The sequence below is a fragment of the Hyaena hyaena genome, unplaced genomic scaffold (assembly GCF_003009895.1).
Source record: "Hyaena hyaena isolate Hyena2069 unplaced genomic scaffold, ASM300989v1 scaffold_51, whole genome shotgun sequence".
In the NCBI taxonomy this organism is placed as follows: Eukaryota; Metazoa; Chordata; class Mammalia; order Carnivora; family Hyaenidae; genus Hyaena; species Hyaena hyaena.
The window spans coordinates 4,097,680-4,120,971 of NW_024080683.1; the positions used below are offsets into that span (position 1 = coordinate 4,097,680).

The 23,292-nt window shown below is 35.5% G+C and overlaps 1 protein-coding gene across 2 annotated transcripts in view; it reads left to right on the plus strand.

Annotated features, from left to right (window-relative positions):
* The window catches only part of JAK2 (Janus kinase 2), a 124,990-nt gene extending 108,031 nt beyond the window's left edge, over nucleotides 1-16,959 (plus strand). For both annotated transcript variants that reach the window (XM_039230807.1, XM_039230808.1), the window contains 6 exons: nucleotides 2,011-2,200; nucleotides 3,251-3,375; nucleotides 3,546-3,718; nucleotides 13,536-13,653; nucleotides 15,147-15,260; nucleotides 15,707-16,959. In XM_039230807.1, the coding sequence (XP_039086738.1) occupies nucleotides 2,011-2,200; nucleotides 3,251-3,375; nucleotides 3,546-3,718; nucleotides 13,536-13,653; nucleotides 15,147-15,260; nucleotides 15,707-15,814 (828 nt within the window). In that variant the 3' untranslated portion in view covers nucleotides 15,815-16,959. The remainder of the gene's footprint in view (nucleotides 1-2,010; nucleotides 2,201-3,250; nucleotides 3,376-3,545; nucleotides 3,719-13,535; nucleotides 13,654-15,146; nucleotides 15,261-15,706) is intronic.
* The last annotated feature ends 6,333 nt before the right edge of the window (nucleotides 16,960-23,292 follow it).

Below are 23,292 nucleotides of genomic sequence, written 5' to 3' on the forward strand. Positions count from 1 at the left end.
AGATCTGGGACGCACAGATCTGGACCTTGCTGCTGCTACTTTTCCAAAATCAGAATCTCCAGCATCATATATAGTCCTATGTGAATATGGTTATTCTCTCATCATTGGCCAACATCTTGATTGATGATCCACATTTCAAGTACTTTTGGCTCTCATTGTTTTCATCTTTGCCTTACTCCTGCTATTATTTGGGATACGCTTTGAATACCTTTTTAAATTTCTCAACCTCAATCTGTGAACATGTTAAATGAGTGCATTTTGAATTCCATAATCCCTTATAGTTATCTTACTTATGAAATATCAGACCCGGAAATCTCCCTCTCTGACTATAACTTTGTATCTTTAGACTCTTCCCAACATATAAATCCTTCTTTGGTATCTTTGTCATTGCCAGTGTCTCTCTGACCCTCTCTTGTTCCTGAAGCCTATTAGCTGCCTTCTAGATCCAGCTCTCCTTTTTCATAGTAGGTGCAGCAGTCACCCTCTGCTTCCACTGCTGTCCCACTGCTGTCCTGTCCACCGTACCGTCCCCTTCCCTCCCGTCACCCTCTGCTCCCACTGCTGTCCTGTCCACCGTACCGTCCCCTTCCCTCCCGTCACCCTCTGCTCCCACTGCTCTCCTGTCCACCGTACCGTCCCTTTCCCTCCCGTCACCCTCTGCTCTCACTGCTGTCCTGTCCACAGTTCCGTCCCCTTCCCTCCCTTGACTGCTTTACTTTCCATGCCATTTCCTACTGTATGAAAAATAAAACTCTGAATTATTTTTTCTATTTGTGTTTTCATCTCTCCACTGTTAAGAAAAAATCAGATATAAATGTTCATTGTTTCCATTGCAAATTGATTTCCAACATTGGCTGGCACTTAGGACTATTTTAATTGGTAGTTCTTTTATTCTCCCTTATTTGATTTCTTCTGTAGTGCCTGCCTATTCAAATGTTTTCATTCCCTTCTGGTTTCCTATCCTAAATCTTTCTTCCCATGCAGTGTTTGTCTTTACCTTCTTCTTCCAAAAGAAAGTAGAGGCATTTCAAATTTAAACAGTGAGACTTATTTGTGCCTATCAAATTGACGAAGAGTTAGAAAAAATTAATAAAGGTTAGTGTTGGCAGTGATATGATAAAGTTGACATTTTCCCACTGTTTATTAGAGCTTAAATCTAATGAAGGTGACCCCTTGAAAAGTGTCTGCTGTAGCATGTATGAAGTACTTTTGAAATGTCCCTATACTTCGAACTGTGAATTCCACATTTAGCAAATAAATCAAACTTGTGTTAGTCTGCTCAGGCTGCCATACAAAATACCATATGTTGGGGGTTAAACAACAGATATTTTATTGTCATAGTCCTGGAGGCTGAAAGTCCAAGATTAAGATGCTGGCAGGATTCAGTTTCTAGTGCATACTCTCTCCTTGGCCTCCCTCCATATGGCCACCTTCCTGGCTGAGTCTTCATGTGGTAGACGGCTCTGTGCCTTTTCCTCTTCTTATAAAGGCACCAGCCGTATCAGAATAAGGCCTCACTTTATGATCACCTCTTCACAGGCCCTGTCTTCAGATGTGCTCACATTGGGAGTTAGGGCTTTATCATAGGAATTTGCGGGGAACACAGACATTCTGTCCATAACAGACCCTTCCTTGTTCATCCAGCTCACTGACAGTGGTATCAAAGGATTTATTGTGAAGAAGCAAAGATTGTCCTGGAAGTTAGTGATAGAGATTTAGGAATTCCTTGACATGTCTCCTGGCTTAATATTCATGTTCATGATTTGTTTAAATGCCTTTTTGAAGTTGTTTATATTTCAGTCTATAATTCCTTTTGAAGAAATTAAATTTATAGATTTACTACCTACATGTTGAAATATTATTTCCTTTTCTTATTCTGAAAGTTCTGCCTAATGTAACCTTCGAGATACATCTGCTAATTCTGGTTACTGGGATTTTGCATAATTAAAATTTATTAGTAATTTATCTAGAAACTTTGAGATTTCTATCCTAATGTGATGTGCTGCTTAGGGTAATTTTGGCAGTGTGGAGATGTGCCGGTATGACCCTCTGCAAGACAACACGGGGGAGGTGGTGGCTGTGAAGAAGCTCCAGCACAGTACAGAAGAGCACCTGAGGGACTTTGAGAGAGAGATCGAAATCCTTAAGTCCCTGCAGCATGACAACATTGTAAAGTACAAGGGAGTGTGCTACAGTGCTGGTATGTTGCCCATTGAAACCTATTTTGGTTTTTTTGTTTTTTTTTTTTAATTTTTATTTATTTCTAGGAGAGAGAGAGAGAGAGACAGCGTGAGCAGGGGAGGGTCAGAGAGAGAGGGAGCCACAGACTGAAACAGGCTCCAGGCTCTGAGCTGGCAGTCAGCACAGAGCCCGACGCTGGGCTCGAACCCACAAACCGCGAGATCATGACCTAAGCGAAAGTCGGACGCTTAACCGACTAAGCCACCCAGGCGCCCCCATTGAAACCTATTTTGAACTCAAGTTATGTCCTTGGCATCCTGGGTAATAGAAACATACAGTGTCTCAAGATCTGGACTTGTGATATGCCAGTGCCCAAGGAGAGAATGTTTGTTTATGTCACTGCAGATTGTGCTTGGTGATGGTGAGCTAGAACTATAGGAAGTCTTTGGCTCCTTGGTTAATCATTCTTGTCACTGAGGGCGGTGGTTACCATGTTTGCATAAGCTTGCCAAGAGAATATCTTTTTTAAATAAAGAAATTATCTTTGCTCACATTTTCTATGAAAATATTTTTTTTAATGTTTATTTTTCAGGGTGGGAGGTGGGTAGGCCGAGAGAGAAAGAGAGAATCTCAAGCATGCTATGCACTGTCAGTGCAGAGCCCGATGCAAGGCTTGAACTCACAAACTGTGAGATCATGACCTGAGCCAAAATCAAGAGTTGGAGGCTTAACTGACTGAGCCACCCAGGCACTCCTCTGTGAAAATATTTTTTTAATTAGATACTTTTTGTTCATTACAGATGAGGAGAGAGGAAATTTTCGTCAGTTTATTTAGGTTTGCAAAAAGGGTTACACAAGATTAAACCATAACTATTTTAAAGGTTCTTTTCAAAACTTTTTGATTCAAAAAGCTTGTGTTAATTACTACATCACTTAATTTATAATCAGGTTTTGTCATCTTAGACTCAGAACTTATATATTTATAAGTCATTTTTATGTATGTTTTCTATTATTTTATCAATTAAATATGGCAAACTGAAACATTGTATTTCCATTTGTATGTTAAAAGGCCGGCGTAATTTAAGATTAATTATGGAATATTTACCATATGGAAGTTTACGAGACTATCTCCAAAAACATAAGGAACGGATAGATCATAAAAAACTTCTGCAGTATACATCTCAGATATGCAAGGTACTTAATATTCTGGCTATTTGTTGTAAGTAAAGAGAACATGCTGAAGTAATTGTTACACAAACTCTGGAGGTTTTTTTTGACAATTAAGAAAGCATATAAAGGAAAGACCATTTAATTATTTATCTTTATAAAACGTAGCTGAAATAAAAACGCTATTTCATTCATAGGGCATGGAGTATCTTGGTACAAAAAGGTATATCCACAGGGATCTAGCAACAAGGAATATATTGGTGGAGAATGAAAACAGAGTTAAAATTGGAGATTTTGGTTTAACCAAAGTCTTGCCACAAGACAAAGAGTACTACAAAGTGAAAGAACCTGGTGAAAGTCCTATATTCTGGTGAGTATATTTTAGTGAAAATTTACTATTACTCATAGTTTGTCATTTATATATTTATAATAGCAAAACCTTATGCTTACATTGGTCTGAATGCATTTCATGTATTATCTCATCTAGTCTTTATGACAGCCCTTGGAGAATATGTGTTCCCTCCATCATGAGGGTACTGAAGTGTAGACAGATTAAATAGCTTACTCAAGGTCATATGACCAACAAATGGTAGAATTAGGATTCAAACCCAAATAGTCTGCTCTCAAAATTTGTGCTTTAAAGCTTATTTATTTATTTATTTATTTATTTTAGTGTTTGTTTATTTTTGAGACAGAGAGAGACAGTGTGAGCTGGGAAGGGGCAGAGAGAGAGAGAAAGAGAGAGACACAGAATCCAAAGCAGGCTCCAAGCTCTGAGCTGTTAGTACAGAACCTGACATGGGCCTTGAACTCATGAACCAGGAGATCATGACCTGAGCCAAAGTTGGACACTTAACCACCAGTTGACTAAACCACCTAGGCACCCCTAAGCTTTCTTAACCATGATGGTGCTTTAATCTGGCATTAACTGAACATTTTATAGCAGTTTGAAGCTAAAAGTAGTTTTTTTAAGTTTGTTTATTTTGAAAGAGACAGACAGAGAATGAGTGGGGAAGGGGCAGAGTGAGAGAAAGAATCCCAAGCAGGTTCCACACTGTCAGTGCAGAGCCCATCGTGGGGCTCCAACTCCATCTTTGAGATCATGACTTAGAGCCGAGACCAAGAGTCAGATGCTTGTCCGACTGAGCCACACAGGTGCCCCAAAGTTAAAGGTGATTTTTGATCTTCAGTTAAAATTGTGAATTGCGAGCATCATAAAAACCTAATTTCTTATGTGGAATACATTGTTGTTTTTATTGATTTGTGCTTTGTTGCAGGGTCTTTTTTCTTTTTTTATGTCTTAGTTCATTAATGGTATGTTTTGTTTTATATGGATGAATCGCTGAAAATATATTTAAATGTTTTGATTTGGGATAAATTCCAAATAGACTTTAATTCTGGTTTATTTATCTGCTAAAATGCTATTAGGATTATGTTGTTTGGGGCACCTGGATGGCTCAGTTGGTTAAGCGTCTGACTTCGGCTCAGGTCATAATCTCATAGTTTGTGGGTTCGAGCCCTGTATCAGACTCTGTGCTAACAGCTCAGAGCCTGGAGCCTACTTCAGATTCTGTGTCTCCCTCTTTCTCTACCCCTCCCCTTCTCATGCTCTCTCTCTCTCTCTGTCTCTCGAAAATAAATAAATGTTAAAAATTTTTTAAAAAAGATGCTCGTGTTAAGGGATGGGTTTTGTTTGTTTTGGTTTTATTTGCATTCTTATGTTTTATTTACATTTTGAGTTTCTGACTTGAAAGTTAGAATTATTAATATAAACAATACAACTGTCAATTTGTGAAAATTTGAGACTCATCAGACTTATTAGAAATATATAGATTATTCACTTAGCTACTGCCAAGTTCAATGACCATCCATATATGTTTAGTTATCTTCGTTTATTTTGTATCTATTAATTTTTCAACTTATCCCAGCTATTACAAATTGTTGAGTATGAAACCTACTTGAGATCCTCTGTCTTCCTCTCTCTCTGCCCCTCCTCTGCTGGCATACTCTCTCTTTCTATTAAAAAGAAAAAAAAAAAAAAAAAGAATGGAAACTAGAAATACTGGTTGCCTGAGGAGTGTGATTAGGAGAGACTTCACATTTCACTTTATACACCCCAGTGTCATTTGAAATGAAATTAATCTGCATAAAAAAGGTGTGGTACATACGTATTATGGAATATTACCCAGCCATAAAATCAAGAAATCCTGCCATATGCAAGACATGGATGGAGCTAGGGATTATTATACTTAGTAAAATAACTCAGAGAAAAACTTACATCATAAGATTTCACTCATATGTGGAATTAGGAAACAAAACAAATGAGCAAAGGGAGAAAAAAAGAGAATGACAAAGACAAGCAAACCAAGAAACATTCTTATGTACAGAGAACATACAAATGGTTATAAGAGGGAAGGTGGGGTGGTTAAATGGGTGATGGGGATTAATGAGTGTACTTGTGATGAGCAGTGGATGCTATACGTAAGTGTTGAATCACTGTATTTTACACCTGAAACTACTATTATGTTGTAAGTGAATTAACTGGTATTAAAATAAAATCTTATTTATATGGAAAGAGTAATAATAGTTAATGGCATTGTATTTTAAACAAAAGTCCTTATCTTTTAGAGTTGCATACTGAAATAATTATGACTGAAATACTCTCATGTCTAGAATTCACTTCATATAAATTCAGTGGGATGGAGGTGGGGAATGGTCAATGAAACAAGGCAGGAAGTGAGTTTAATTAAGTGACATGTACATGGTTGTCTGTTGTTCTCTAGTTTCTGTATGTTTGAAATTTCTCATAATAAAACCAGTTTTAAGTAATATCCTGGTGATATCATCATTAATTATTTTTAGAATATAAGTGAAACTAGAATATTGGACTCATCTAAACTTACTTACTTTGGCCATGTCCCCAGTGATACACAAATTTAATTCTTTTTTTCCAGAACGAGAAATTAAAGAAGTTAAATGGAATTAACTAGAAATCCATAAAGATTAGTAATATGAATTAACAATGATTTGGGCATAATTAATAAATACAATTTAATAAACATTTATTAAGTTTCTACTGTTCCAAATACTATACAAGGACCAGGGGATATGAAGATAGGGTCAACTTCAGAAAAACAACAACAACAACAACAAACAACTGTGCCTGGTTACTAGGAGAGCTGAACTGAAAAGGAAACATTTGACATGGCACGCATACAGCCAACAGGTCCGCTATACATTATCCCTTCCCTTTCAGGGCTCGTAGTTTTAAAAAAAAAAATCAAATGTGTGATCAGTCATTGCAATCATTATTGCATAAGTGCAATATTGAAGAATATAATGGGAAAACATAAGAATGCAAATAACTCTTCTTGGGGTCTAAATTAATCAGAGAAAACCTAAACTAAGAAGTAGCATTTTAGTTATTGATTAATAGTTTACCAGGTAGAGAAAAGCAAAGGTGTTCCCTGAGGAGGAAGGCCAGATCTAGAGGAGCAGGGACTTGCAAGTGAGTGGCGCAGTCCCAGAGCAGACAGGGCGTAATGGTGGCTGGGAAGGGATTGAGCCTGGCACGCCATGTTGATGAGTTCAGACCTCATTCAGTAGACCGTGTGTAGGTAGGAAATTGCAGGCTTCATCCAAGAGAATGTCATGTTGAGATTTATATTTTAGGAAGAGAGATCTACTTTTGATGGAGAAAGAAATTCTCAAATCATGGGGACACCAGGGTCCATGAAGTCAAAGGTATTTTCATAATAACACTAAGAGGTTATTTGCTTTTTCACTCTTATTGTTTCATAAATATGTAGTAGGATTTTCTAGAGGCTAGCAGAAGTCTTCTATTAAACATTAAAGAAGCGTGCAAAAATGTAAACACTGCTGCTCTTCTCACAAACATTTTTCTTGTTTTGGAAAATAGTTATTTTTCATAAAATGTTATTTTTGTTAACAAGTACTAGGTGTATTATTTTTAATGAATTAACACTGTTACATTTTCTTACTTTTAATATCTAATATAGTGAACATTTGATAATTATAACCCGCATAAATAAAAGCTTTATGGGGGCTGTATACAAAAATTATGGGGGCTAAATACAAGAATACATATATACTTAGAAAAATAATTTGTAAGAGTTTATTGGGGGACTGCAACCACCAGGTTGGACAAGAGCTGGTATAGAGCGTATATTGTATTAAGAAGATGCTAAGAGCTGAGAAAGGCAGTTAGTCAACTTTTGCAGGAATGTAGACCATTGCATTTCAAACCCTTTGTGTCTGCGTACCTACAGAATTATGAAAAACTGTATCCTGTCTTACACATTTTTAAATTGATAGCTGTATATTTTTGGTAAACTTAAATAGTTGTATATTTTCTAAAGTATTATAAATATTGACATTTAAATAACACATCTATCTTTTAGATATCCAGTGAAATCTAAATACCATAGCAATTTGATACCCATTATCACCCACTTAAAAATGTATAGAAATGACTTTATTTTTGATAGACATTTTACATCATTCCTTTTTTAATCTTTAAAATTACATTTTCACTTCCTTCTCATCCAAAATTTTGCATAATGTTTTATATTGTATTTGGATAATCTTTTGATTACCTGTCTCCCTTTTAACAAAAAAAATTAATACACAAGGGATATATCCCAAGTATATATGTATATACTAATTTAGTATGTAAATTAGCCACAGTAAGAGATTAATAGAAATAACTAATAATATAGAACAATTATAACAGTACAAAGTTATGTGAATGTGGTTCTCTTGTTTCCTCTTCTTTGTACTGAACTCACCTTTCTTTGTGAGACATAAAGTGCTTCCATGATGAAATGAAGTGCCACCATGAAGGTGGGTGACGTAAGCATTGTGACGTAGTGTTAGGATCATCTGCCTCTGGACTGTGGTTGACCTCTAGTAACTGAGACCCAAGAAAGCAAAATTGTGGATGGTGGGGGGGGGATCTACTGTAAATTTAAATTAAGTTTTAAATTTCCTGTAACCATAAAACTCAGAAGTACTCACATTTTTCTTCAGGATTGGGTTATCACTGAAGTTATCAGGATACAGTGTTCCAAAGCAATATAAATAACTTACAAATTGGATAATTGTTTAAAAATTTTTTATTGGAGGTATTTCTCTTTTTCTAATGTTTATTTTTGAGAGAGACAGAGAGAACGAGTGCACAAAGAAGGGGCAGAGAAAGGGAGACACAGAATCCCAAGCAGGCTCCAGGCTCCGAGCTGTCAGCACAGAGGTGGACGTGGGACTCGAACTGAGCCAAAGTCAGATGCTTAGCCAACTGAGCCACCCAGGTGCCCTTGGTGGTATTTCTTAATAAGATAAATGGAGCTATTTTCCCCTCTGATTAGTTTATGAATCCCTGTATGAATATTATTTATTTCTATCATGGGACCAGATTCAGCTTAAATTCTGTTTATTTTGCCTTTTTGTAGATGTAAACACTGAGAAAACTTGTGTAAATAAGTAGATAGGAATGGAAGGAGTATTGTTATAACAGTATTCATTTGTGTGACTCCTGAGACAACTAGCAAAAAAGTACATAATGAAGTACCATTAAAATGTGTCTTAGCTGGCAATTCATTAAACCCTTTTTTTTTCAATTTTATTGAAAGCAAAGAATTAAACCACTTGATTTTCAAAAGTGAAGTAATTAAAGTCATTCTTTTTCTCAATTTCTGGGAAAGTATACTAAAAGTTTTGTAAAAATATGACTTTATTTTTCAACTCTAGAAGTAAGTATGCTACAACTGTGAAATATTATTTAAAAAAATAAACTGTAGAACACATGTGTAGAGGCATATTTATAGTGAAGCATATTCACCAGAGCACCTTCCTTTCAAGATTCCTTCTTTTCTAACTTTAAATATTCAGTTTCATACTTAATTTTGTATTTTTTGTTATAAAGAAAGCTCCTAAATTTTGTAAGCTTTGGGCCCTATATTTCTCCCTGCATGTCTGGAAAGGTCACATGGATAGCCAGGATAAGCTTAAGATGATACATACCTTGTATAATTAATTTTATATTGTTATGAAAATAAGATAAATCCTATCTCATTACTTAGTTTACAATAAATAATACAGAATAAAATGTAGCTAAGATTAGGATTATGAAGTGAGGTAAATGGTAAAATGATTATTATTCCTTTAGTAAATGTGTTGGGAGATATATATATATATATATATCAAACTGATGTTTGACTTTGGAGAAACATTAAGTAAGAAGTTAGTATAAAAATCAGAAATAACATCATTTTTATCATGATCGAAGTTTTCTTGTGTATTCAATGGAAAAGAAAGCTATATACTGCCAAAAACTAATTAGATAAGCCATTGGAATATGGTTTTATTTTTATGTTAGCAAGTATTAAATGTTTTATATAATGAAATGAGGCTGATTAAATTTTGTATAAATATTTCAGTATATGAGTTGATAAAATAGGTTTTAACTAATTTATTGAATAATGAACAGTAAATCTGAAGTATGAAAGAAAATACAGTTTTTGTCCATGAGATTTAGCCATCATATCTTTTAAACAATTACAGCTTCATTTATTAGAATCCTTGCTATCTGCATCACTTTTGTTGTTCAAAAGTGCACTTTGTTTTAAGCCAACAACATGTTCCAGCATGTCCTAGGTGTTGGTATTAAGAACTGAGGGAAAAATGCTCCTGCTCAAATTTTTTTTTGTTAAAAAAGGCTTTTGGATTCATGGAGGATCTATGCTAAGCTGGAGCCAGCTTAAGATTCTCTCTCTTTTTCCTGGGGTGCCTGGATGGCTCAGTCAGTTAAGCATCTGACTCTTGATATCAGCTTGAGATTGAGCCCTGCACTGTGCTCTGTGCTGACAGCATGGAGCCTGCTTGGGATTCTCTTTCTCCCTCTCTCTCTGTACCTCCCTTGTGCTTGCTCGCTCTCTCTCAGAATAAATAAACATTAAAAAAAAAAATATCTCTCCCTCCCTCTGCCCCTCTCCCCCACTCATGTGAGTGCTTTCTCTCTCTCTTTCAAATTAAAAAAAAAAAATCTTAAGATTTCCACCTGGGAAGTAAGCTAGATTGTTGATGGCATTCATTGCATAGGGAAAGTAAAATAACCAGCAGGTTTTGGAAAAGTGGGGATGGGGTTCTCTTTGCCTGTAGAACTTTATTTAACATGGAAACGTTCAGTAAGTTGAAGCACAAAAAAAAGTACAAAGGTATGGTTATAAATTTAGGAGACATGAGTATATAGTTGGATGAATATTATCTAATGGAAAGTTTTGGACAAAAAAGGTATAAGTCTCATGATGGAACCTTTGAAAACCCAAATTTAGAAGGTAGAGAAGAAGGAAAGTGTTGGGGAAGTATTATTAGAAATGAAATCTCCTCCCAATAAACCTCTCTCAGTAAACCTCTACACAAAGATAGAAAAGAAAGAAGTTTTATTACTGAGTGAGCTATTCCCTTAGAGTCATGCGCATCACAAGCGATCTGCTCAGAGACTCCAAGGACAGAAAGAAATCTCACCTTATATGGCCAAGCAGATTCAACCCATTACGTACATGTTGTCAAGGTAAACAATAGCTGCTTCTCAAGTGAGAGAACTTGGCGCCACCCTTTGTCACACGTAGCTTATCCTAAGTGACCATCTGTGTTAGCACATTAGCATCATCCACAGGACAAATAGACTTCTCATATTCTTATGGTAGGAGATAGTTTTTCAACTTGGAAGGAGGCACCTGCCAGAAGGTAAACTCTTACCATCCCATAAAAACTGGGAGGTCGGTGCTACTTCTTTGAATGATTACATTTTTGAGAGATGGTTCCCAGTTTCTTGAGAACATTTTTGGATCATATAGCTGCCAAGAGGCTTTTAAGCAAAAGCTTTCAAAAAAATTTACATACATTTCAAAAGAGATAAAGAATTTACAATGATAAATTTTCTAAAGTAAATGCTCTAAGAGGAGGAAGAGCCTTTTCCCTAATTTCCAACAGGGAGAATTGATTTTTTTTTTTCCTTTGTGATTTGTATTTATCCTTACATAAGTGATGGGAGAGAAAAAACAGCCTTGGAGATGAGGGGGGAAACTGTGGACAGGGCTTCCCTGAAAACCAAAGGAAGAGACTGTTTTGTGGGGTGTTGGGGGAATAGAAATAAAGCCTTCAAGAAGGTTTTATTCCATTTGTGGGATAAAACTACATACATTTAAAAATAACTGTGTAAAAATTTTTTTAAAAAATATAAAAAAGCATGGTTAACTGTATAGTATGGATAATAAGTACTATAGAAACTGAGTAGCATAAGCTTATTAAGACCTTGAGCAGTCAGAGAAGGATCTGTGGAAATGAGGAAGCTTAAATTGGATTTTGAAGGAGATATTACATTTATATAATTCATATATTTAATCTCATCAGTCTAAAACAGATCTTTGTCACCATCCTGTATAATAAGGATAAACTTTTCAATGGAACCATGATGTTCACATTCCATTAGCCCAAATCCTCCCTTGGATAGTGTTGAAATTTGAGTAGACAATGACACTGTTTTCCCCTGTGACTTTGTTTGCTTCTCCTCTTCTTCTTTTTTTTAAGTTTATTTTGAGAGAGAGCGAAGAGAGAGAGAGCATGAGTGGGGGAGGGGCAGAGAGAAGGTGATAGAGGATCCGAAGCGGGCTCTGTGCCAGGAGTACAGAGCCTGATGTAGGGCTTGATCTCAGGAACCGTGAGATCACGACCTGATTTGATCATGACCAGAGCAGAAGTCAGAGGCTCAATCAGCTGAGCCACTTAGGCATTCCTCCCTACCCATTTCTGATTAACAAGGCCTATCTTTTATGTTTTTTTTTTTTAAGTTTTTATTTGTCTCCAATTAAAAGAGAAATTTTTAAACTATGTAAGTACCACTTGAGGAACTTGTTAAGACAACAGATTCCTAGAATCTGCTCCTAGAGAATGAGACTATGTTGGCCTTCATTTGAGACTCAGAAATATACATAGTTTACAAGTACTGTGGAAAGATTTAACTCAAGTTATTTTCAGAACTGAGAAATACTGCAATTAGAGGGATAACAGAAATAGCATAATGGGAAAGTTACAAATGCCCTTAATCTTTCAAAGTCTTGTAGCTAGTATTCTCCCTCCATGCTCTTGTCTCTTCTATAAGTTTGTTCCTTCTGACTGTTCCTGAGAGACCTCTCTAACCTCTGTATTCTGATACCACCTTAGGACAGCTCATAAAGATGTGGTTCGGAGATTCTAGAGATATTCTCTCCAATATGATAGCTATCTTTTATGTTAAAAGCCTCTAGTCTTGTTCCATTTTAGAAGCCCATTTTTTTCCCCACTAGGAAACGTACCTTGATTCATTTGAAGTTTTAACTCGCAAAGACCAGCATTTTTTTTTTCAATTTTAGTACCTGGAAGGTACTTTGCAGATACTTTGCAGTTCCAGGAAGGTACTTAGTTATCTTTGTGTGGCAGTTTCCCAAGACCTAGTTTCAGTGATTCACTAGGAAGACTCATAGCACTCAGCATACAGTCATATTCATGGCTGTGATTCAATCCAGAGAAGGGATATAAAGTAAAACCATGATTCAATCCAGAGAAGGGATATAAAGTAAAATCAGTGAAGGGAAAAGCCATCTGAGGCAGTGCGTGGAGGAAGCCACAAACTTTCAAGGGTCCTGTCCCAGACAAGTCACATGGGACGCATGTACCCAGCAGGGCACTGTGACAACAAAGTCGCTTTTGGTGTGTACCTCAGTTCCAGACTGCCAGAAGGAAGGCAGGTGCTCAGTGTGAACCACATTGTTTGCAGAAGCAGTTCAGGCACAGGGAGCTGTGGCAGTCCTTCTGAAATCCAGTTCCCAGGCACCGGTCACTTGTCAACCTAGCAAGCGAGCGTTTTTGAGGATGGCAACCTCAGGCCTACTTATGTTAACTCTTCTGTATACCCTTTTTAATCCAATGATTTTCAGGTAAAATCAAGAGTTGGCATATCACATAACTTGTTTTTTAATGAAGTATATATAGTTCATTACATTTCATTGTACAGCATAGTGATTCGACAAGTCTGTGTTAATGCTGTGCTCACCAGTGTAGTCCCGTCTGTCACCATACAGCGCTATTATAATTCAAGGAACTGTCTTATAAATATTTTTCGTGTATCATAGGTATGCTCCAGAATCACTGACAGAGAGCAAGTTTTCTGTGGCTTCAGATGTTTGGAGTTTTGGAGTGGTTCTCTATGAACTTTTCACATATATCGAGAAGAGCAAAAGCCCACCAGCGGTTAGTGTACTTTTCATTTACTTTCGACTTTTTTTTAACATGAAAAAAGCTTCTTCCAAAGAATAATAGTAAGCTTAGGTCTCATTTTAGACCCTCTTATTGGTTATTTGTAAGACAGTATCCAATAAAAAACCCTAAACTTATTCATGAAATATTTTCAAAAGGGAGAGAGTTGTATGTTTATATTTTTAGTAAATCTAATTAACTTATTCCAGAAATTATTGAAAAAGTTAAACACTTGAAAATAGTTTCCCTGTTTATTCTAGGTTTTTTTAATAAAGGAAAACATGAAAAAGAAAATAAAAATCATCTCTAATTCATTTACTCAAGATAACCATTTTAATATTATATATTTTCTATCAGGCTTTTTAAAATTTTATCTATGAAAGTGACATTTTATCAAAATATTTTAATTTATAAAATAAAGGTTGTACTCTACAGTTTGCTATCCTGCTTTTTCATTAAGTACTAGAGCATGGATATTTACTTATATTAGTAAATATTTACCACAAATAGGATTTTGAACTTCTCAGTAGCATTTTATTATAAGGATATAATTTCTGGACAGTTCTTTTCCATTTTTCAGTCTTTTAAGTAAGACTTCAATGAACTTAGTGAACATGGTGTTTTATAAATATTTATCTCTTGTCACCTTAGAATAAAAGTGTAATTATAGGTAAAAGAGTATTAACTCTTTCAAAGGTTTTTGATTATTTCAAAATGCTTTCCAGAAAAGCTATAGCAGATTGTATTCTCAATAATAGTGCATAAGAGTGTACATTTTATCACTTGCCAGTATTGACCATTATATGCTTATGCAGTTTTGTCAAATTGATAGAAGTTATAATTATTTGATTTTAATTTGTATTTCTCCAATTAGTGTGATTGAGTACATGTTTATTGGGTATTTGAAATAAGTATATGTATGTGTATCTGATGTGCTTTTGCCCTTTTTTATATTGGTAATTTTTCTTACCAGCTTATAAGAAATCTCTGTATTTAAACAAGCAATGTGTTGCAAATGTTTCTTAGCTCATAGTTCAGACTTCAATTTTAAGAATTTTGAACATATGAGCATTTTATCTCCTTTGCATTTATGCTTAAATATTCATTCTGTATTCTTTTTATTATGTTCTTTTACAGTAGAAATTTTATTTCAGCTGAAATGTAATATGATGTGCTAAAACAACAATCAGAAAACCAAAGTGATCATCTTTTAGTTCCCTTCTTTTGGGCCCTTCTTAGGGAATTTGTGTCAAGTATATTATAGTTATGGAAATAGCATTATGGAGGTTTTATGTTTAATGGTCTTTTCTGAAATTTGACTGAAAAAGAAGGTTTTGATCCTCAAGATAGTGTTTTTAAAAGGCTTCAAACATATAGGAAAACATACATATATAGAATTTTTCACATTTACTAGAAGTTGAGAAAGGATTCTGGTTCAAATTAAATATACCAAAAAAATCTCATTGAAAAGTGGGTTTTTATTGCAGGAATTTATGCGTATGATTGGCAATGACAAACAAGGACAGATGATTGTGTTTCATTTGATAGAACTCCTAAAAAATAATGGAAGGTTACCAAGACCAGATGGATGTCCAGATGAGGTAACAAAAAACATATTTTTTTTGAGAGAGAGAGACCACATGTGCACAAGGTGGGGCGGGGCACGGGGAGAGGTAGAGAGAATCTTAAGCAGGCTCCACACTCTGCATGGAGCCTGAAGTCAGCCTCACTTCCATGACCCTGGGATCATAACCCAAGCCAAAATCAAGAGTCGGACGCTTAACTGAGTGAGCCACCCAGGCACTCCCCCCAAAATATTTTTATTCAAATTCATCAGGTGTTTTTATTCCCTTTTTCACAAGGATTTCAAGATACTGACATTTAATTTGCTAAGCTTTTGGATAGTTGTATGAGTGTGGATCTAGGTGTAGCCATGACATAAGCCTACATAGGAAAATTAAGTGGGAGTTCTCAGTTCATGTCTTCCATCAAATAAAAGATGACACTTTGTGTTCATTGTGATTTTGGTTTATTTTCTCTTTTATAGATTTATTTGATCATGACAGAATGCTGGAACAATAATGTAAATCAGCGCCCCTCTTTTAGAGACCTAGCTCTTCGAGTTGATCAAATAAGGGACACCATGGCTGGATGAAAGAAATGGACTTTGCTCTGAGACCAAAATAGACTTACAGAACAAAGTTTTGTATTTCACATTACTATGGACTATTATTACATATACAATTATTATGTATATCATGATGCTAGCCAACAAAGATGTGGAAATATCTGTTTAAAACTTGGAAAATTTAGTTTTTCTTCATGAGGACATCAGTAAAAGACATTCATGAAGAGACTTTAGCAAAGAATTTTATAAACAGTTTCACAAGCCAAATCGGTCAGTTAATATCACTTTTGTCTGGCAAAAGAAAAAAAAAACAGACTTTTTTCAACTCAGAATTTTGAAAGATGAAAAAATTATAATGTAAATTTTACAATGTTGAAGATGCACAGAATACATATGTACAGTTTTTACCACAGTGAATGTATAATACCTTGGCATCTTGTGTGGTGTTTTACACAAGGGCTGGTACTCGTTAATATTTTCTAATGTTTCCACAGTTGCCCTACAATAACATCTCTATACAAATGTAATGCTCAGATAACTGAATAAGCACCTTGTGCTCTTGTTCATCTGTATCACTGGCCAGCAATATAAGTAGATATATACTTTTAGCTTGTAGTTCTGTGTACTGTAAATATTTTTCAATGCAAAGGGAACAAATATTTAGTTTCACTTGTATAGGAAATTTCCCCGGCCCCAAAGAATACATTTTGAAATGGAACGAGTTTACAAAGATAGAACACAATCTATTTTCTTATTTGTCTCCCTTGTATTTGTTTGTGGTAAGTATGTTTTTAAAATAGAATTATCTCCAAGGTTTTGTAAGACTACAGTGAATAGTTTTCTTTTAAAATTTTGAGATTATGAATGCGAGAAATATTGTCATCCATTTAGCTGTTGGCTGCTAATAAGATTCTTCAATCCCTGAGACCTTTGGTCATGCATTAAATTGAAGCGGAAGCCATAAAATAGATTGGTTTTTAAGTGTATATGCCTATTGAGATGCCTAATAGGTTAGGGTTTTTTTGTTTTTGTTTTTGTTTTTGTTTTTTCTAATGAATACTTTAGAGTTTTCAGGAATCTCTATTTGCAGTCATAGAAGAGATTTCCTTTTGTTAGAGATTCTTATATACAAGGGAGATATATGCTTGGGAGAATAAATTGGTGAAAAAGTATGCTTGTTAATTTTATTCACGAATGCCAGTAGAAACTTTGTAATGTATGTGTCTAAGAAGAATGAGAGTCTACGTGTAACTGTTCATTGTTGTCCTTTGTTTTAGCGCTACTCCAGTTTAGACACTGTACCTAAAAAGTGTGGTGTGGTAGGGCTCAGTTTGTGTGTGTTATTTATATAGAGTTTAAAATACTTAGTATTTCAGTTAAAAGAAAATAGTTTCTTTATTTTCAGTGTATATGCTGTTTTTTTAAACTTGTACTTAAGAATTTTGATTCGCTATTTTTTGGAGCTGGCTTTGAAATGCAAATTATATAAGAAAAAAAAATGCCTCACATAAAGTTTGAGATTTTTTTGTTGGAAGGAAGAAAGGGGAAGAAATGCTTTTTACATGATCTTTAAAGCATTTTAGTAGTAACCAAATGCAGAAGACATCTAAAATGACAGTATATTAGATTTTAAAAGATTCTGATATTTTGATGAAAGTTGAATATCATTTTTATTTGTAGACTCCTCAAGGATCTGTATATGTAATGCAGTTACGAGATCTTCCATGCTGCTACTTTACAAGTCGGAAGTAGCATGTCATGTAAAATACTTGATTTTGGAAACTTAGGTTCTTAAAAATAGACTTTTAAAGTTTTATAACATTTTGTTTTTAAAAACAAAGATATTAACTACATTGCTTTAAATTTTTTTTTCTTAATGTTTCACTCTTTAGTTTTAGGGAAAACAATCCCATATAAACATTCTGAAGTTTTTAGAGTGGGATGACTGCCTTATTATAAAATTCTGAATTTGCAAGAGAATTGTTGTTCACTGAGGATTTGCAGTGTTTAAATTTTTATTCTGATTAGACATAAAAAGAAATTAACCTGCACCTGATCAGTCGGTTCTGCACAAGAAATAAGTAAGTAATTATTGTACCAATTAATGCCAAAATGTTTCTTCCAATTAATATTCTTAAGAAATGAGGATAAAGATTTTCTTAGAATTCTATAATTCTGTAAATATTGTAGCATATTAAGTTATACAGTCTTTATATAAGAAATTCCTTACATCCATAGCTACTTGTTTTGGGAAATAGTTTTTCACATTACCAGTATATATGCTACCAGTAGCGCTATAATTTGCTGTGGAAGAGTGCTTTCTTACAACTAAAGACTTGTGCTTTAAAGTCAAGTGAAATTTGTATCACAACTATAACTTCCAATATCTAGATATTATTTAAATAGTTTTATCATGGAGTAGACATAAGAAAATACCTACAGTTCTATACCTGGGGAGCCATTCTCCATGGAGTGGCGTTATGTGGTCACTTTATTGAGACTGTGTTATTTTCCATCTTGTGCCTTTAGCATGTTTCTACAAAATTGAAATAATGATGTAATAAATACTCAGAAGTAATCTTCTTTTGTATTGTCACCTAACCAAGGAAGTGGGGGCACACACACTGATTTAGAAATATGCAGATAAAGCCTTTTGTAATAGTAAACTTACCTTTTGATTTTTAAAGAAACGCTTCCTAAGACTGCTGTCAACCACTCTGTACTCTTTACAAACTTTGCTGTATCCACTTCAGTTCTGTCTGGTATTTAAATTATTTCTAATGAAAATTTTTCTAGTTTTTCCATGTAACTTATTACAGACATTTGGGTCTTCTATATTAGAATAAATACTAACAGAAAGTATAAGTCAGCAGGATTCTCCAAACAAAAGAGTAGGTTATATGTGATAAACTTCATTCTATTTAAGAAAAATCAACAGTATGGATCTGAGAAAATACCTGGCGTTTACTCCCAGATTTGGGTTGGTTGTACTTAATTTCAAGATAACTAGCACTAAGTGTTTCATGATGCTGACAGTTAACATTCAGAGAAATTTCAGAATGACAAAGAAGAGAATTTTAGAACTTTCATATTAATCAGATTTATGTAATATGCATATCACATAGCCTTTAACTTTTCATATGAATCAAATTTTTAGCAAAATGTGCATTATATCCTAAATATTAAAATACGTAATTTTGTAATTTTATCAATTTTGTTTTACTTTATTACTGTATGTTGTTTTTTAGGGTAAGAAGTTAATTTCTCTTGTATTTGTGCCATATGGGATTGCTTGGTTGGTGCAGGCCCTAAAATATTGTTCTTTTTCAGTCTTCCAAATTTATAAGAAAATGCCTAATCTCCAACTGAAACACCAGTCTTTATTAATTGGTTTTGAAACTTGTTAATGATCCTTATTCCATCGTAAGTCCTTTCTTTGCATAGGAAATTGCTTAACATCTTATTTTTTAATGTAACTGTAGCAGGTTTATATTTAAATAAGAGCATTTAAAGAGCTTTAAGAGGGCCTGTTCCAGTTATCCAGATTCTTAGATTTTATTAATGGTTTTGATTTTAATACTTGCCTGGGAAGCACGCCTGTAGATGCTATTTATTGGGGTCAAGCAGGTTAGTTTTGAGCAATGTGAACAGAAGCAAAGCTTTTAGATATGACTCTTGGTAAATAACAATAAATGGAGCAAGGTCATAAGGTAAAGATGCTATAACAGGATATTACAGAGATAGAAGGCCCCTGAGAAGGCTGATAAGACATTATCAGAACAAGTACTAGAAACACAAATGAAAAGTATGCAGTAGAAATATTTTTTGATCAATTTTCCTTTCATGTACAGTTATATACATAGATGAAAATGTTTAGATGCTTGTCACACACAGAAGATAATTAGGTGGATAGTATTTTTAATGAAAAAGCTTGGGTTCTTTAGAATGCTTGGGGTACTTATGAATCTCTGAATATGAATTTTCTAATAGCATGTATAAGATTGTGAGTGAGAATTTATTCACTAGAATTAAAAATAGAGATTAAGGAAATTTTAGTAAAGAAAATAAATTGACAAAGATAAATCTAATCCTCAAGGCACTCAATTATGAAAATATGTACTTGAAATTTTCTTTCTTGACTACTTGAAATACATATATGATACTCTCTTCCTCTGCATAGTAGTTTGTTGAAGGTTGCTATATTGGTGAATCTTTGTAGCGATCCCAAATTTTAAGTACATTAAAACAAAGTTTGTTATTTTATGTCCTTAGTAACTTTTAAGACCCCTCAATTTTTGGATGCAAAAGATTGTTTGCAGAATCAAAGACTTCATTTTGATTCTTAGGAACAAATAACTAAAGTCTCTAACATTTTTAATCTGCATAACCAAGGTATCTAAGCCCTTGATCTGTGAGCTGCTGGTGCCCCGAAGCTAAATGACACATTGGAAGTGGCTTGTGTTAAATGTTTGTATTTATTGACTACTGTTCAGAAAGCACTTTAAAAACAAAATAACAGTAACAGTAACTATTTCCTGTAAATCCTTCCAGAATGTTCCTTTTTTTTTTTTTTTAATGTTTTATTTATTTTTAGGAGAGAGAGAGAGACAGCGTGAGCAGGGGAGGGTCAGAGAGAGGGAGTCACAGGCTGAAACAGGCTCCAGGCTCTGAGCTGGCAGTCAGCACAGAGCCCGACGTGGGGCTTGAACCCTAGAACCACTAGATCATGACCTAAGCGAAAGTCGGACGCTTAACCAACTAAGCCACCCAGGCGCCCCTGTTCCTTTTTGTTTTTAACAGGAAAAAAAAAAGTTTAATAATATGTAAGCTTCCTGTATACATGAGATACCCAAAAGAATTGAGTAACTTCCCAGATAGGCCAGGCTCTCACTTGAGTACCTTCTTCAGCTAAAGACCTAAGAAAGAAGTTGGAGGAGAAGGGGCCACCTATGAGAGGTTATCAGGCAAAGCACAGTAAACACAAGTAAGGTTGTTAGGATGTACAGTCCTCTTTGTCTTTCTGATACAGAGAGGGAGATACCCTTACACATGGAGATTTCCCATAGAAAAGAGCTTTTACTCAATTTCCAGAACTTTTGCTGTATCTCCTATTTCTTAAAAATGATTAGCTCAAAATAATCCTTATGCCAAAGAGGCATATTTTGGGGTGCCATAGTCTGTTTCCTTTCAGGTCTGCCTTTGAAAAATAAGATTCACTTTATAGTCCAGTAACTGAATTGATTGATAAGACTGTTCTGTAGTTTCACTGAACTAGTCTCAGTCTCTGTGTGTGTGTGTGTGTGTGTGTGTGTGCGTGTGCGCGTGCGCGCGCGCCTGTGTGCCTGTGTGTCGGGCGGGGGGAGGGAGGAGAAGGAGTCAATGCAGTGACCAGTCTTGATTGGAAAGAAGAAACTTGACAGCACATTTTGAGTAAGTTAGTGCTTATAATGGGCTCCACAGCTAGGGCATTGCAAGGCCTCGCCTCTGTGCAGCCAGAACCAGATGAGGCCACTGTTGTCCCCTTCACAGATGCAGCCCACTCTTCGCTTGTTGGCGATAGGGACGGGACTCTATCAGGGTTTTCCTTGGTGCCTGAAGCTGCCTTTGGAGCTAGTATATTCTATGTGTCCAGTCCCTTCCATGCAGCCATCATGCCCTCCCTCTCCAGCCTTGGTGCCTGCTCATCATCCATAGGAACACCACCTCCGGATGCCGTGGAGTGCACCGCAGCAACCCCATTGGGACCCCGAGTCCTGAGGGCTGTGCGGCATCTTGAAGACATGGCACCTGCTACAAACAGCACACTTCCCTCTCAGTCGTGAGAAGAGGTCATCTTCGTTAAAACGTTGTGTCTCCTTTCAGGAGGAGGTGGCACGGGCGGGGTCACAGGTAGGCATCCATGGTACAGGCAGGTATTAAATAAGTATTTCCTTTAACAGTTTCTGCCAGCTTTCCAGGATACTTCTCTGCAGGCTCCAGAGGGAATATCCCATCATGAGTCACTAAACTGTAGGGGAGGAAAAAGAATTTCCCTCTCCCTTTCTAAGTTCTTGGATGAGATCCCATCCCAAGACAGATTAACATGAGAAAAACAGTTTAATAACATGTATACCTCCTGTAAACATGGGAGAAACCTGGGAAAACTATCCCAGACATTTCTCTCTTTAAAAAAGCTTTTTTTAAATGTTTATTTCTGAGAGACAGACAGAGTGTAAGTAGTAGAAGGGCAGAGAGAGAGAGAAGGAGACACAAAAAGTGAAGCAGGCTCCAGACTCTGAGCTCTCCGCACAGAGCCCAACACAGGGCTCGAACCCACAAACCACGAGATCATGATCTGAGCTGAAGTCAGACGTTTAAGTGACTAAGCCACCCAGGAGCCCTGGGTCTCTTTTTTAAAAATGTTTTAAATCCATGTTTCAATCAGTAATTTTGAGGATAGTATGAATCTCCTGGTATCATTTCTTTTCCTTTTTCTTAATTGGTTTTATAAGTGCATTGCAGCTTGTTGAGTAGAAGTTATTGATAATATGAGTAAAGGTATTGACAAGGAAAACTGAAGCTGAATCCTATCTTTTTATTAAAGGACTTGGATTGAATGTTTGTTAGATTCCAGAACTCTGAGTTATTCCTAAAAGAGGCTCCATTTCTTTCCAAAACGTCTATTACCGAGGAAGAAATGTCTAAAAATTGAGACTATTATAGAGAACAGTCTTTTTTCCTAAACATGGTTTGGAAATCTGATACCTAAGGAACAGTGAGTATGGTTCTGGGGAAAAAAAGGAATTTCTAAATTTCTGTCAGATCTGAGATTAAATTCACATTTAATGGGAATTTTTTCTCACGTCTTGAATTTCTCTTAAGATTACTATAATGAATGTGGAAGGTTAGAATAAGGATAACTCAATCAGATGCCAAAGATACTTTGGCTCTAGTAATTACCTCTGTCATTTTCTTATAGTTGCTCCAACTTGGCCACTTAACAGTCTCATTCTTGGTAGAATTCTTTCTCTTTAAATTAAAAAAAGAAAAAAGACTGTATCCTCATTTGTAGATCACTTCAGATCTTCCTACATATGTACTCACTTATCAATACTGACATTGCAAGCTACCGACAACTTTCAAGTTGCATCAAGTATTTCATGTTTATAGTTGTAGGTAGTATTGAAGCCACTACCTCTTAAGTAACTTGATAAAATCCTAAATCTCACTCATGTATTGAGAATGAAGAATAGATAAAGTATGGATATGGGCAAAAACAATTATGCTGAAGCTCTGAGGATATTATCCCTAATCATGGTGTTTTCAGGGAACGTAGTTTGATGGGGCCCTAAACAATCTCAGATATAAAGGATCCATAAGAAGGTATCTTGGGCCTGGACTTAGTATGAGAGTTAAAGTTTCATATACTATTTTTCTTTAGAACATGCTTTTTCAAGAGCTCTCACCTCTAAGAGGGTGAATATTGGTACTGGGGGATGAAAAACCTTACTCTTTTTAAGTACAAA